This window comes from Ochotona princeps, chromosome 29, assembly GCF_030435755.1.
Source record: "Ochotona princeps isolate mOchPri1 chromosome 29, mOchPri1.hap1, whole genome shotgun sequence".
In the NCBI taxonomy this organism is placed as follows: Eukaryota; Metazoa; Chordata; class Mammalia; order Lagomorpha; family Ochotonidae; genus Ochotona; species Ochotona princeps.
Genome location: NC_080860.1, coordinates 19,701,600 through 19,717,808, shown reverse-complemented (window position 1 = coordinate 19,717,808; position 16,209 = coordinate 19,701,600). Strand labels below are relative to the sequence as shown.

The following is a 16,209-nucleotide window of genomic DNA, read 5'->3' as shown; positions in this document are numbered from 1 at the left end:
CACACGCCTTGCCCAGGCGCCTTTATTTCTCTGGGTCCCATGGGAACTGGGCTGGGAGCCCTTCCCAGGCAGTGGCTGCAGCTGCTGGGGGAGGGGGCCGAGGGCAGCAGCAGCAGCATGCGGCCTGGGGCTTGCAGAAGGTCGCAATAGTCCCGTGGAGAGAGAAGTGCTAGGACCTCCAGGTCCCCTCTACTGAGTCGTGGGGAAGGTGGCGGGTGTGTCTCCTCTTCATGACACCCGCTTTGCATGTGGACAGCACTTCCACACACAGGTGGTGACACGTGCAGGCCTGTCACGGGTGGCCGGTCCTCAGAAGGGGAGCTCTGTGACTGAACGCTGCCTCTGGTGCAGGGCTGCCTTCTCAGGTGTGCTGGGCAGGGGGTGTTTCCGGTCACAGGCCCCCTTTCCCCACCTGGCAGCCCCTCTGCTGTAGCTTCCGGATGAGCTCCAAGAGGTTCATCTGCAGCGTCAGCTCCTGTGAGTTAGGGGCACCCTGTGAGGCCTGGCCTCCTATCGCCCTTTTCTAGGGCTGGACACTGGCCCCAGACAGTGAGGCCATGGAGCCCACTTCTTCAGGCAGGAAGCCTGGCCAGGGCCTGCCAGGAGGAAGAGGCCCCCTTCTCCATGGCCCCTAATCCAGGCCTGGGGCAGAAAACTCCCTAAATGGAATCAAGGGACTGGGGACAGCCGGGCTGCGGGCAGGTCTGGCCAGGGAGCTGACCTGTGGGTTGGTGGTCACGTAGAAGCCGGCTACCCCTGCCTTCTCGAGCGTGCTCTGCTGGTCAGCCACCTTCCGGTCCAGCTCCAGCACAATCTTCCTGTCCATCGCCCGCTGCTCCTCCCGGATCCGATGTTCCACTGCCTGCCAGGGGAGGGAGCACCAGGACAGCTCTGGGCTCGGCTCGCCCTCAGCCTCCCCAACCCCTTCCCACCACCTTCTTCCATTGCCATCACCCATCCCCAGCGGCACCTGCTCACCCAGCCCTGAAGAAGGGTACCCTGCAGCCCCCTGGGAGAGCCACATGCTGGGACTCCCCAGGCTTCCATAAGCACCCCTCGCCCCAGGCTCCAGCTCCCAAGTCACTCAGGGCCCTTCAGCAGAGCTGGGTGGTACCCACAGGAGGCATCAGGCCTGGACACTGTCCCTGTACCCACCTACCTCCAGCTCACGCTGCTGGGCTGCCTGCAGTACTGGCAGGTTGTGTGGGCGGCAGGCCTGCTGGGCCTCCTGGTGCTTCTGCCGCAGCGCTTGTCTGAGCACTGGTGAGCGACAAGGAGAAAGGGGGTCCAGTCTGTACGGCACCCCTCAGCACCTGCCCCCGGGGCCCACTACAGCAGCCAAGCCAAAGGAGTCGACAGCCCTGTCTCATGATTGCCCCCCAACACCCTGGAGGCAGGTGGACATTGCCATCTGGTGGCTTCTGGCTCAGATGGCCAACACGGGCCAGTCTCAGGTGACATCATGCTGGGCAAGGACCAGAAAAGGTGGCAGAGGAGAGGGACCACCATGCCAGGGCACGGGCCTCTCCGCTCACCAGTGTCCCGCGTCTGCCCAACTCCAGCCCAGCAATGGGGGAGGACAGCCTGAGCGTCCCAAGTGTGGCAAAGTCCAAGGTGCCGTGAGCCCACGGTCTGTGGCTCACCCTTCGGCCAGCGGGCACAACTCCATGGCTGGGCTGTAAATGAGGCGATGGGCATGGAGTGGGAGGCAACAACACATGACATGAGGACCTCGGGATCACCAGCCACAGACATGCATAGACCCCCAGGAGGAGACCTCACTCTCCTGGGCAGTGTGTGTGGGGGGACGGCAGGAAGCGGGGTACTGTTTCGCCCAATCTTTCCCTGTCTCATTTCTTGGCTTGCTGCACACACCTCACTGATGGCATTGGAAGGAGTTGGGAGCCTGAAGACATTTCCATCCCCTCCAAAAAAACCCAAAACCAAACCAAAAAAACCACAGGGGCAAGAAGACGGCTCCTGTGTTACCTGGTGACAGTGGTGCGCGGGAGGTCAGGAGAGTGCACTGGCCGCCTGGGCAGAAGGGGCCAGGCCTTGGTAACAGCTGTGGAAAGCAAGGGAGGCAGCCACCAGAGGGACAGCAGGGGGCGCTGGAGCCTGCCCTGAGCCTTGGGAAGGTCTGGCAGCAAAGGGTGCCATGGCCGCGTGTGAGACCAAGGTGAGCTGGAAAACCTTGGCGTCCCAGAAAGCTAGGAAGTGTGCAGAGCACGACAGGGATGCTTGAGGGGTCGGGCACACACAGCATGGTGGGATGTTAGAAGAGCGAGGTGTGGACTTCGGATGTCAACAAAGAGGTGTGAGACCACAGCGCAGGTGGCCAGTACTGTGATACAAGCGGGTGGAAGCTGGCATCCCACATCGGAGCATGGGCCTGGGTCTCGGCTTCTCTGCTTCTGATCCAGCTCCCTGCCTGTGGAAGGGGTGGAAGATGGCTGCTTTCCCAGGCAGGCCGTTCCCAGGGCTCTGGATCAGAAGCAAAGCACCAGGGACTTGAACTGGTGCCCGCCTGGGATGCCGGAGATACTGGCAGAGGCTTAACTTCTATGCTACGGTGCTAGCCCCAGAGGCAAACATTCACAAGAGGTGAGCAAATCAAAAATGGAATGCCCGTGAAGAGGATAACCCAGCTCTCCCATAACAGAGCCACGTGGCAGCATTTCAGCAGAGATCTGACAGCTGTCTGGCACAATTGAGAAGCACCCGGACGTCGGGGCGGAAGGACACCACCCGGGGCTGCACATCTTTGAGGGGGTGGGCCTCTCTGCACAAATGCCTGGTCTGCATCGCACAAGGTTTGTGCCTTGGCTGCCACACACACAGGAGGAAGAGGTCAAGTGACAGCACGACGGATGTGGAGGCAGGGACGTTCCCCCGAAGCTCCCGTACGCTGCTCCGCAAGCGGCCACAACAGACCAGGTCACGCGGGGTCAGGGCAGGAGGGCTGCTCCGTTTCCAGGAGGGTCATGGGGGCCAGTGCCCTGTCCCAGAGAGTTGGCTCCGCTAGAGGCTGCGAGCCGGTGGGTCATGGCTAGGGGAGGCGCATGCCCCCGCTTCAGCTACACCACAGATGCCAACAGTGCCGGAATGCTGGGGTGCTGTGGCTTCCTGCACACTGAAGGAACGTAAAGAACTTATGCGGATCTGGGGTGGGTGAGTGCAAGCACACTCACTGCGCTATCCTTTCAACCCCTCTGGGGCTGGGAAAAAAGAGGCAGAAACGACGGGAATCAGGTGGCGCGAGCGCGGGTGGATGGATACCCACACCTTCGCACCTGGTGGGAACCTCTTAACGCGCGCAGCTGCTGCGCAGTGTAGGGGCGGACCCTACGCCCCGGAGCTGTCAAGGGCCGTGGGCCGGGGGGCGGGCGGATCAAGCCCCAGGCCTTGAGGCATGCCGCCAGGAAGGCGATGAGAGCGCGGGAGGGGCCCGGGTAGAGGGTTTCTGATGGTGGGGAGAGAGAGAACACACACACACAACTAGCCAGACGCATTGGTCACCAGAGACCCGCGCTCTGGGGCGGGCCGGAACAGGGCCGACGCCCAGGAAAGGGTCCGCCCCGAGCAGGGGCCCCGTCCGCCCCCCGCACCGTACCCCGGTGCTCGTTCTGAAGCCGCAGGCGCTGGTTGTACAGGCTCTTCTCAGTGAGGTGCTGGATCTCCAGGAGCCCCTGCACAATCTCGAACACGGTGCCGTCCAGCAGCGCGAGGGCCAGGTCGCTCAGCGTAGTGTAGGACAGGCGCTGCTGGAAGGAGCTGCGGGCACCGGGTGGGCACGGGCGGTGAGCGCAGCGGGGCACGGGGCCGCCCTAGCCGCCGCCTCGCTCGCCCCCCACCACACGCACCTGGGCAGCTCCTTGACGAGGCTCTGCAGCGCGGACAGGAGCTGATAGTGCCGCTCCTGCTGCCGAGCCCCGTCCGCCGCCTCCTCCAAGGCGCCCGAGTAGCGCTCCATGGCGCCCGCGCAGCCCCGCTTCCACAACAGTCCGGGGCGCGGCGCGTCCCGCCCCTTCCGTGCGCCCCGAGCGCGCCGTGCGTCGCTCCCTGACGCCAGCCCTAAGAGGCGGTGCGCCCGGCTTCCGCCCTGCTCCTCGGCGCGGAGGTTCCTGGGAGAGTCCTGCGTGGTCTCTACCCCTGACCACGGACCCGCGCGAGCGCGAACTGAGGGGTTGCGGAAAGGGAGGGCGTGGGGCCCCTTAGCCTCTGTCCTTTGTAGGGCGCTCCTCAGGGCTTAGAAATATGGCTGTGCTGGTCGTGGTGGGGACACTGTGAGCACGGGAGCCCGCTGGGGCTGGGCGCCATGAAGGCACCTGAGGTCCCTAAGAATTCTGTCTGGGTCCACCTTGCTCCGGTGCCCTGCTGTCCATGCTCGTGAGGCCTGGGTGTGAACGCCTACCCTCAGCCTTTCTTGTCTGACCTGAAGCAGCTTCCCCAAGCAAGCATATGGACAGGGTGGGGAGGTCCCTGGGTCACCTCCGGGTCACGAAGGGCAGGTGTAGTCTGGAAGGAGGGAGTTCTGATGCCCTGGAGCCCCAGGAATGGGTGGTACAGGCACCATCTCCCTGGGACTGGGGAGAAGGGTGCACAGACCCTACATGTGGACGTGGTGAGGCCACACGGTGCTTCTCACTGAGTGGTGCCCCCTTTCCAGTCAGTGCACCTGCTGAGAGAGAGACAGACAGACTGACTGACAGTGTTGCATCTACCTGGTCGTGTGGCCTGCTATGTATCTAGATGCAGTCCCTGGGGAGCCCTTGTCCACATGGGCCAGTAGAGGCGCAGCACCCTCCCAGGTCTGCAGGCCAGTGAGGTAACTAAGGCATGTACATGGCCATAGTTCTTGCCCAGGGTTTGGGGGAGGCCTGGCCAGGGAGTAAGGGTTCCCCCATGTCCCAGCTGCTTTGTGGGTGATTCCACCAAGCCTGACAGCACATGCTGCTGTTGGTGTTTACAGGAAGGAGGTGGTATTGGAACTGGTTGCCCAGTTCGTGCCTGGTTACTGTTAGAAATGTTTCCTGAGGGCCCAGTGCAGCAGCCTAGCTGGGATCCCATGTGGGTCCCGTTTCCTATCCCGGCTGCTCCACTTCCCATTCAGCTCCCTGCTTGTGGCCTGGGAAAGCAGTCAAGTGACCCTGCACCCGCGGGGAGGACCTGGAAGAAACTCCTGGCTCCTGGCTTCAGGTCAGCTCAGCTCTGGCTGTTGTGGCCACTTGGGGAGTGAATCAGCGGATGGAAAATCTTTCTCTCTGTCTCTCCTTTCTGTATATCTGACTTTGTAATAAAAATAAATAAATCTTAATTTTTTTAAAAAAAGGAAGTGTTTGCTGAGGCTAAGCAAATGGGCTACTAAAACCCACGAGTCAGTCAGCCCCCCAGTAAGGCTGTCCGCTAGTGTGAGTGGCTGTCTCTGTTAGCTGCCCGCTGCCACCTGAGCATCTAGACAGGAGATAATAAAGGCCTCGGCCCCTGGAACTGTGCTGCCTGGGCAGACTCTGGGCTGTGTTGTTGCTGTTGTTATTTTATGATACAGTTCCACAGGCTCTGGGATTTCCCGTCCCCCCTCAGAAACTCATTTCCCCTGTGTTACAATGGGTAGTCCTTCATGAACAGTCTTAAGTCCATCATTCTGGTATTGAAGTGTTTCCCGACACTGTAGGCATGGACAGTGTCAGAGTCCAGCATCCTACTGTCAGGATACAGTCAGCAGTTTCCGTGGGAGCCTATCTTTGGTGTGGATGCAGGGGTGCATACTGCGCTGTGTCTCCACATCTGGACATGTCAGTGTCTGCTACACTTCTGTTATACATCCTCTTAAATACAGAGCCAGAAAACAAAATCCACAAGGGGGAGAAAAACAAAATTTATATCAACGTAACCAACATGCTACAGAATGTCGGTCTGTGTGCTAATGGGACAGGGGTCTGGCCTAGTATCACAACCCGAAGTGCCTGACTCCGCTCCTCACCCCGCCATCCTACCATCGCACACCCTGGGAGGCAGCAGTGGTGGCTCAGGTGCTTGGGGTCCCTGCCTGCTCGCTCCCACGTGGGAGCCCTGGCTCCCAGCTTCAGCCTGGTCCAGCATCGGCGATTGTGCGCTTTTGGGGTAAGGGGCTGAACCAGCTGAAGGGAGCTGTGTCTGTCTGTGGGTGCCCGTCTATGTGGAGTTGTTTTTGAATTCTCCACTCTGTGCAACTCACACAAGAAGGTTGAGCTACCTCCAGCAGCCAGCCACGTGTGCTGCATGTGAAGGTGTTTCCTTAGTGCCAGCTAGCTCTGTTAACACATCTGGCCATTTAGACTTTCCTTGGAAATGAACATTTGGGTGCAATGTGTATTTCTGGTGCAGACAATGCTAGTTTCCTACTGAACTTTATGAGTTCCCCGGGGCACACTCAGATTGGGGCAGATCCCACTGAAAACAGTGTCTAGTCAGTTACAGACCTCAAGACAGTACTGGGCAGTATTTTTCACAGTCAACTGCAGTAAAAATGAAAATATTTTATAATTAAAAGAATACATTATACAAGTGGATTAAGACTCAACATACCTACTTAAATACAAACTCAGAATAACCTCAAGTGTTAGGAGGGACAGTTTCAGTTCCGGCTTCACAACTTGACAGAAGCAACGACTTAGGTGGGTCGTTTTCAAGACACTGTCAAACTATGTCTTCTCCTGCTCTAAAGAAACCTCTCTTTAAGAATTGTCTCAGGCCCAGAGTGGGAATCTAGAGGCTGAAGTCCATTCCTTGCATGAACCAGCATCCCATATGGGCACTGATGTGGTTCCAGCTGCTCCACTTCCCATCCAGCTCCCTGCTTGTGGCATGGGAAAGCCTTGGGACCCTGCACCCACATGGGAGATCTGGAAGAAGCTCCTGGCTTCTGGCTTCAGATCGACTCATCTCTGGCCATTGTGGCCACTTGGGGAGTGAACCAGTGGATGGAAGATCTTTCTCTTTGTATCTCCTCCTCTCTGTAAATCTGACTTTCCAATTAAAAAAAAATCTTGAAAAAAGAAAGAATTGTCTCATGTTGGTTGGAAGTGTGGGGAAATGCAATTTGAGAAGTAAAATGATAATGCCCCTTGAAGATAGTAAGCCCTAGGCCTGGGGCAGGCTTTTTTCTTTTTTTAAAGATTTATTTATTTTTAAATAATAAAATTATTATTATTATAAAAGAGCCAGGAGCTCTTCCGGGTCTCCCACATGGGTGCAGGGTCCCAAGGCTTTGGGCCATCCTCGACTGCTTTCCCAGGTCACAAGCAGGGAGCTGAATGGGAAGTGGAGCTGCCGGGATTAGAACCGGTGCCCATATGGGACCTGGTGCCTTCAAGGTGAGCACTTTAGCGTTGCAACGCATCCTGGTGAGCATCACAGACATGACCTCCAGGTGGCGCTCTGTTTCCACCCAGCGGTGATGACATTGATTGCTTTTGCTCTGAGAGTTTTTTGTAATAGGATTACTTCGATTGGTTTTTCCGGGGGCAGAAGGGGGTAGGGGAGAAGGGTAGTGGGGGGCAAGTAGGCACCTGCTCCTTGCTGTCAAACTACATCAGTACCCAGGGATGGAAATGGTTATCTGATGGTGCCAGAGAGACCCCAATGAGGGTGTTACCTGAGTGGTCTGGATAGTTCTGAGAAGTTGTCGGCCTTGTTGCACCAGAGTCGATAAATTCTTTCCAGGGTCTGTTGTCTGACCAAGTTCTACTTGGGTGCAGCCACAGACTAGACATTTGCCGTAAAGCTTGGCCAGGATAGCTGTTCAATCTTCAACCTGTTCTGCTTTCCGTCTTTGGTTGAGGCACTTGATGTCCTCTATTGAATTAGATGGCTGTCCTGTTATCCATGTGCATCTGGGTCTGTCAGCAACCGAGGTGGCTCACTCCTGAAACATGGACTCCAAGGTCAGACCACATGTCCCTGTGGTGTTCCCTGAGGCCAGGGTTTGAGCCCAGCAATCTATTTGGGGACTCCCCTAAGAAAGCCTGCCCACAAAGCCCTCAGCTTTGATTCTTTGGTATGCCAGTTGGTGCAGGGTCAGGTGCAGCCGACACACACACACTGCTGGATGCAGCTGCCCAGGATCGCCCATGTGATGGTGGAACTATGAACCAGGTTGGCCCTGCCCACCCTCAGCTCTGCCTCTCACACATGCTGGCGAATTTTGTGGCCTTCCCCCGCAAACCCCCACACTCTGTTCTCTGGCCTCGCCCAGCCCAGCCCACCTCCGGACCTGGTTCTTGTGTGTGCAGGCAGGCGCTGCAGCTTGGCCAACCCAGCCCACTCCCAGGCCTGGCTCTTCTTGTTGTTGCCAATAAGTGTTGTGGCGTTGCTCGGCCTGGCTCACCACCAGTACCAGCTCTTGCACACACTAGTAGGTGCTACAGTCTAGCAGGGGCAAGCCCATAAATCCCCTACCAGACTTGCCCCTAGCTCCTTTTCTAACATGTGATGGTAGGGTGCTATGGCCCAGCCTGATGTAGCCTGCCCATGCCAGCAGGTACTGTGACCTAGCCTTGCCCAGCCAGCCCCCAAGCCATGGCTCTTGCATGTGTTAGCAGGTGCTGTGACCTAGCCCTGCGTATCTCTCATGCTTGGGTGGGTGCTTTGGCCTGACCCAGGCATGCCCTCTGGATTCCTTTCTCTGAACCACTCTGTCTCAGCTCCCTCGATTACCTGTGGGTATAGTGGCCTGGTCCGTGGAAGCCCTCAGCAGTTGCTCCATAACTGTCCAACAAGCTCTCAACAACCTCTTTCCATGGTCAATCTCCTCAACGTGGCACCGCCTGGAGGGGTTTGGGGCTGAGGTGGCATGTCCTCATTTCTTTTTCTCATAGTAATTTTCTGAAAATGTTATCTGTTTGAGAGGCAGAGACATAAGGGATGTTTACGCTTCCTAGGAGCGCAATCCAGGACTCTTGCCAGTGGCTTGGGAAAGCAGAGGAAGATGCCCTGTACACACATGGATGACCCAGAAGCAGCTCTGGCTCCTGGTTTCAGACTGGCCTAGTTCTAGCCATTGTGGTAATTTGAGGAGTGAATCTGTGCGTGGAGGATGTTTGTCTCTCTCTAACTTGTTCTTCCAATGCAAATGAATAAATGTTTAATAGGCCGAAGGCCTGTCCCTCCAACAGCATTCATCTTACTATGATCCTAGAAGCTCTGACTGTGGGAAGGGTTGGCAGGACAGGGAGTGGTGGCTGTCAGCTGTATTCTCCAGTGGGACGAACACTTCTGCAATGCTGGATCTACAGACGTGACCCGTGCGTGAGGGGGTGAGTAGACCAGCTGTGGCATGCTCAATTTGAGCACCTGTGGCAGTTTTCTCTGTGGACACCAGACCTAGGGAGGATGCGCAGACCTGTCTACCTAAACCATGTGGTTAACAACACTGTCTAAAGGACTGTGTTAAGGAGTATGAGATTTCCTCTGTTCGCCCCCAAATTCAGAATTAGGGATAAGCCTTACCAAGGTGACAAGCTCCGGCTTGACCTAGGAAAATCTGTCACGCAGGGCTGTTCACAGATACATAGGCGTGTCCCAGGGCCAGGAACCCTCACTTCTGGCTGGAAAGTTCAGGCAGAATACAGAAAATAACCCGTGTTCCAGACAGCATGTATGTCCGCCCAGACTGCCTACTCTCTTGAAACGCTAACCCTCCATGGGATGGTCTTAGGAGGTCTGGTATTATAAGGCAGCCTTTGGGGTCATCAGATCTGGCACAAGTCGGGAGGGTGGAGCCATCAGGATGGGATCCTGGCCTCATAGAGAGGAGGACCAGGAAGAGGGCTGGCACCAGAATCCAACCCAAGTGGTACCAATCCTGACTTTTCCAGGATTAAGGAGCCCCTACTACCAGGGCAGTAAGCCAGGGATGCAGTAAGCAGTGTTTAACTGCGCTCCAGAGAACAGTGGAGCAGCTTGATGCGGAGATTCAGTCCCCCTGAAGAAGTAGGATTTTCCTGTCCTCTCTGCCTACCTGGTCCTGATCCCTGTAACTCCTGCACGCTGGAGCACTCTCTTACATGACAGCCCCATCTCTCAGTCCCTCCCACTCAGTTGATTAACACTGTGCAGGAATGACCTTGATGGAACCCTTTTCTCCATGACCTGTGCCTGCTCAAGTTTACATCCTAGGGGCCTATGCAGGCATAGAACAGGGAGCTTAGAGAGCATGAGGCAGTTAAGAAGAGAGGCCCATGGGGATGGCTCAATTGGCTGATCATCCCCTTGCAAGTGCTGGGATCCCATATGGGCACCAGTTTGTGTCCCTGCTGCTCCACTTCCCATCAGCTCCCTGTTTGTGTCCTAACAAAGCAGTGAAGTATGGTTCAAAGCCTTGGGACCCTGCACCCACGTGGGAGACCTGGAAGCAGCTCCTGGCTTCAGATCGGCTCAGCTCCGGCTGCTGCAGTCACTTGAGGGAGTGAATCAATGATTGGAAGATCTTCTCTCTGTAAATCCGCCTTTCCAATAAAAATAATCTTTAAAAAAAAAGTTGAGAAGAGGGTGGTGTGTGAGCAGGCTCTGAATATATTCATCTCAACTGTCCCAGGTGACAGCATTGACAAGCAACTCAGTGTCTGGGGGCACCCATGCCCCCTCACTGAGAGATCATTGGTGTAACCCATCCCTGCATGTCACAATGGCCTTTCAGATGTCCTTGAGACCCCTCCTATCCCACATCCCCGTGCTGTCCCCATATCCCATCTGCCAGTCCCATGTGCCCAAGGGCTCTGCAGGGCCCCACTACCTTAGTCTCCATGACAGCACCCCCTGTACCTTGTCCTCATCTGAAGGTCAGGTGCCTGTGGTGAGATGTGTGCTCTGATTCTGAAAAGATGGAATCTGGCAACTTCCCTGGAAGTTTCCTGTTTTTAAAATCCCCTAGGTCTGCACAGCTAGTGGGAACTCATCTAGCTGCTACTCAAAACAATGTCCAGCCAGACCCCCTGACCATCCCCCACCAGAGCCCTGACTCCTGCACACCTGTTCACTTGCTTCCCTGACGTCCACCTCCACGTCCCTCGTTCTTGTCCCTCTCTTGTCGGTCTCCAGGACTCTTAATCCTGGGTGACCTGTGAGGACTTTCAAGTGTCCAATGTGCTTTCCCACCTGCATTCCTGTAGGAGTACAACTGCTTCTGGTCTTCCAATATCTGCCTTTTCTCTCGACTCGGCCTTGAATGGGGAGATGGAATGTTTAAATAAGGATTCAGAACTCAATATTACACTCTTTGTGGAAGGGAGTAGATTCTGGGGCTCTCAGGAGGCAGTGGTTAAGTTCAGCAAGGACACAGACATGGAATTCAGCACCTTCAGGGTGCCATGCATATTCCATGTGGAACGAAATGAGAATACTATAGATGGACATGGGCAAAATCTAGGTGATTTCAAAGTGGTAAGTGTGAGGAACAGGGCGTAATTGAGAAGGAGCAAAAGCTCTACAGAGACCAAGGTGGAGATCCTGGAGCATGCAGACAGGAACCAAAATGGAGCATTGAAGACCAGCATGTGGAAGACTCTAGAGACGAGTTCCTATCCATAAGCACATGACGCAAAGAAGGTTAAACAGTGGACACATGTAGTTGGCATCACTGGTGGGGAGGGAATGGAAACAAGTGTACTATTGTCATGCAGGGGCAGGAAGGCAGAGCTGCCAGTCATGTACAGGATAGGCCACCCAGGGACAACAGCAACAAATCATTCAACACACAATGTCTCTGATGCCAAGGAGGAGAGGCATAACACATGAGAGCAGACACAATCCCTGAAGGTCTCGATCCACATCAGTCAGCCCTGGCTTTCTGCGGCTGGTCTCTGCTAAGTAGCCAAGAGCCACGTGCAGAGGTCACAGGCCTGACCCATATGCCAACTGTATCATATAAAAGGCAGGAAAGACTCACCTTACCTGACAGCACTTTGCTTTTACCAAGGAATGAAAGAATAGCGTGAAGAAACGCTGGTCTTCCCAGAATATCTTCTTCTAAAGATGAAGTTTCAAAGAGGTTAAAAAACACACACACACAGCAGATACACCCAACACAACAGGCTTAGTTACTGTACTTTATTTTTTATTTTCTTTTAAAAGATTTATTTATTTTTATTGGAAAGGCAGATATATAGAGAGAAGAGAAACAGAGACAAAGATCTTCTGTCTGCTGGTTCATTCTCCACGTGGCCGCAACAGCCAGAGCTGAGCTGATCTGAAGCCAGGAGCCAGGAACTTCTTCCGGGTCTCCCATGTGGGTTCAGGGTCCCAAGGCTTTGGGCCGTCCTCTACTACTTTCCCAGGCCATAAGCAGGGAGCTGAGTGAGAAGTGGAGCAGCTTGGACACAAACCAGCACCCATATGGGATCCTGGCACATGTAAGACAAGGACTTTAGCTATTAAGCTACCACGCCGGGCTCAGTTACTGTACTTTAAAGAGATCATTTCTTAACGATAAAATTCAAAATGCCTAATGAAACATCAGAAGAGCTCAAAATTGAGACTGGGAAGTTCAGAAAACATATCATGTGACCATGTCAAGACATGAATCTGAGCTGTGACAATGAAGCCTTTGAAGGAAGGATATGTGAACTGACCATAGACAAGTAGGCCAGACACGGCTAGAAGTACAGCCAAGCAGAAGGAAGTCATCACGAACAGAGAAGCAACTGGGAGTAAGGTACGCAGAGTTTGAGTTGGCAGGTATGTAACACATATCAAACATCAAGGGAATTAATCAAAGCGCATCCCTGAGGACCAAACGGATCTTGTTCAGCAAAACTGAACATTCCAAATTTCACAGAAGAATGTTTAACTGGAAAATTAAGATCTCACTCTCGACTTCACAGGTGACCCCATGAGTTGACAAAAACAGATGTAGGAGATCCACAGGCAGGTCTCCCCTCGTGAGTACAGTGACGGTCACAGCGAGACTATGACGACATCTGATCTCTGGGGTTGGGTCCAGGAAAACATGCGTGTGTGGGAAAAACAGTAGTTGGCCTCACAGATTTTCACCAGACACCACAGCTCGATACATGGAGGAATGAATGCGGAGATCAACTATCCTGTCTGAGATCACAACTTAAAAAAAAAATAGTGGTCTAGGACATGGGCTGTAGTAGCCAGAGTTTTCCTCATCAATGGATAACCCAATAAGTGAGTCCTGGTGAACAACATATTTGAATGGCAGCGCATGGCCCACAGGAGGGCCAGTCATTCGGCCAGCCTGGAATTCATGTGTTTGGTTCAAGCTCAGTCAGATAACACCCTAGGGACCAACCTGAATCCCCAGTGAGCTACACAAAGGGGTGCTCTGCTCTGAAGGGTCCTGCCGCATCCTGCCCCACAGGCTGGGGAGGCTGGTGCCTGTCCCTGCTCTGATCCTTGCTACCCTCCTGCCTATGTGTCTCCTTTGAGTCAAGCATCGAGTCCTGCGGCTTTGTCACCCAGTGTCTGTCCAAGGCAGTCCTCTCTCTGGTCCTCCCCTGTCCTGCTCATGCAGAAGGGAGATCTAACATCGGGTGAGTGCAGAGGTCCATGCCGGGACACCCACGGGACAGGCTGCGTGAAATGGAGGAAGTCAACGGACTGGGACCCTGGCTTCTTTCCATGTTTCCTGAACCCTGCTGTGAAAGAGCCCTCCTGCCCTCTCTCTCCCACCTCCATCCCAGGCCCTAGGTCAGGTCAACCTAGGGAGGGGCACAGTGGGTGATCCTTTGCAAACCCAGGGGTTGACAGGCTTACCAACAGTCCAGTCTCAACCAAGGAGACCAGTTTCTGGAATTTAGTGGCAAGTCCTATTTGTCTTGGGATTGAACACATGCTCTAAGAGTTGCAAGCCTGGCACTTGGCTTTTGCTCACCATAGAGGAAAAGGAAAAGGAAAAGAAAGGTGGGTTCAGTATGCTTTCACACATACAGGCCATTCCTTCTCCTGGCTGTCCTGCTGGGGATCCCTTTTGGCCTGAGACAGTCTGGCCTGGTGGGTGTGTCCCCACCCCACTGCACTGAAGGGAGGGTCCTGCACATGTCATAAGTGGCAGTGGTGTGACATGTTCATGTGGGACCCTGGCGTGCCCTATAAAAGGCAGAGCGGCCTGGGCACCAGCTCAGGCCATACTAACCTTTGGTCAGACTTATCAGAATGACGTGGAAGCTTCCTGTCCTCACTGCAGGCCAAGGCCAGCCCTGTTCACCTCTGGTGCCTTTTCCCGGATCTCTGAGGCCCACCCTTAGTCCTCATCCGCCATTGGCGTTGGCACCACTCTTGTGTCAACCCCCCCCCCCCCACCCCAGCCAGGCTTCCTCCACTGCTACCTTGCCTTGACAGCCCCAGGCTCACTGTGACACCACTGCCTCCTGCCTCCCTTTTTCTGTCACAGTCACCTCCCTCCTCTTAACAGGGATGTTTTTCTCAAAGCCAACCTCAGGAGCTGCAAAGCTAGGAATCTTTCTCACATCCAAAGAGCTCCCAGACACACTACTCCTCACTGTGTCCACTATCCTCTTCACCGCCAACTAGCCATCATCTTTTAATTCCCTGTGCCAGTGCCTGCCAACAAGCTAGCCACTCCCACCCAAGCCCAAGGAGTGGCAGGTCTCAGCCTGGAGAGATGGCTGCTTCCCATGCACACAGCTCAGGGACACTTGTCACCACACTGAGTTTCAGGAGCCATGCTGAGTGGGCATGGAGGGTAGGGAGGAGGCAGGAACATGGCGAGCTCTCAGCCTCTAGGGGCACTGAGGCTCACCCTGGCCCACATCCTGGCTCTCTCATTGCCCTGGAGTCAAGAGACTCCTGGGAGTGAGCGGAGGGGTCTTTCGCGCGTCCTTTTCACCAACAGGTTGGGGCTGGGCTGCTGCTAAGCCTGCCTGCAGGAGGCTTAACATCTATAGCTTCTCTAAGTCGGTGTGTGTCAAGAAGGGTGGCACTGGAGCAGAAAAGGAGACCACGAGGAGGGACGCCGGTCAGTTCCATGTGGATCAGGGTAGGTCCTGTGGTTAGGCCTGGGTCTCAGGGCTCAAGACACATGCGTACTCTGCATTGGGAGGGGACTCTCTGGGGGAGGGTGGTCGTCTGCCCCCAACTCCTCTGTCTTTCACAGGAAGTTGCTTCAGCTACGGAGCCAGCAGAAGGCCGCGACCATGGGACACAATCAGGAACTCTCCGCCCCAAACTTCATCTGTAGCTCCTTAGTAATAAACCCTGGTGAACTCTCACCTCAGTCTCGCTTCTGATTCCCTTTGCAAGTCTTCGTATTCTGCAGGGAATATGGTGTGTTCAGGTTTTTCCCTCATCAGTCTCTTATTACTGCCTGAGACTTTGGAAGGGTCTGGCTGCTCCACACGCCAGGTGCTCAGTCCAACCCCAACCCCAAGTGCACATCCCACATGCCCAAGAAACCCCGAAGCACAGCTGGGTCTCACATGGAGCCCTGGACCCACTGGCCAACTACCATGCCATGACCACTACGATCCAGACTCATCAATCGTAAGGCCAGGCTCAGTCTGCACCCTCCTGGCTCTGCCCCAGGGACCACCTCACACTCTCCCTCAGGGAAGCAGACCTGCCACTGTCCCACAGGCCTCTCTTGCTCACTGCCCACACTCCAGCCACTACAGCTCTGGTGGCTGCCCCATGAATGGGCCCATCTCCCATGAGGGCCGGACAGCTCCATCCCTTCTGCCTTACTCCCACCCTCCAAACTGTGCTGCTCCACCTAGCCTCTCTGCTGCGTGCCTGGGTCTCACAGGCTTCCAGCCACCCTGCTTCCCTACAAACTGCTACCCCAACCTTCCCACGCAACGCTTTCCTGGCCCAGCTTTGTTCAAATGCCAATCGGATCCCCTCAATGCCATGTTGGTCTCCATCCATCAGATTTCAGGACAAGCCTCTTACGTCTGGCTCACTCCAAAACCAGCTCCCTCACACGCTGAGTCCCTTCTCACACCCACGTGCCTTCTAGAAACAGTTCTGGGCCTACAGTGTGCCAGGTTCTGCTAGCAGGCCTTAAGCCGCTTTCTTTGCTGCCATTTCTGAAGAAATGCATTTCCTAAACTCAGCCTGCCGTGTCCCCTTCTTTGCCTACACAGACATGGCTCTTCTCTCGCAGCTCCTCTACCTCTACTGTGCCCTGGGCAGCTGGAGTCCACTACAGCTGGGTACCTGCAGAGACGCCTGTGCCTCCACTCTGCT

General features: G+C 55.1%; 1 protein-coding gene and 1 long non-coding RNA gene across 2 annotated transcripts; one reads left to right on the top strand and one right to left on the bottom strand.

Annotated features, from left to right (window-relative positions):
* Positions 1 to 6: 6 nt before the first annotated feature.
* On the bottom strand, positions 7 to 4,035 carry DGCR6L (DiGeorge syndrome critical region gene 6 like). Its single transcript, XM_004592149.3, has 5 exons — positions 3,864 to 4,035; positions 3,614 to 3,774; positions 1,160 to 1,260; positions 722 to 862; positions 7 to 475 (listed from the first exon to the last, which is right to left on the bottom strand). The coding sequence occupies exons 1-5, from the start codon at positions 3,971 to 3,973 to the stop codon at positions 392 to 394; spliced, it is 597 nt and encodes a 198-aa protein (XP_004592206.1). The 5' UTR covers positions 3,974 to 4,035; the 3' UTR covers positions 7 to 391.
* A 10,771-nt stretch (positions 4,036 to 14,806) lies between these two features.
* On the top strand, positions 14,807 to 15,233 carry LOC131478286 (uncharacterized). The gene is made up of 2 exons (XR_009244398.1): positions 14,807 to 15,001; positions 15,119 to 15,233. It is a non-coding gene; the product is annotated as an uncharacterized LOC131478286 (long non-coding RNA).
* Positions 15,234 to 16,209: the final 976 nt, after the last annotated feature.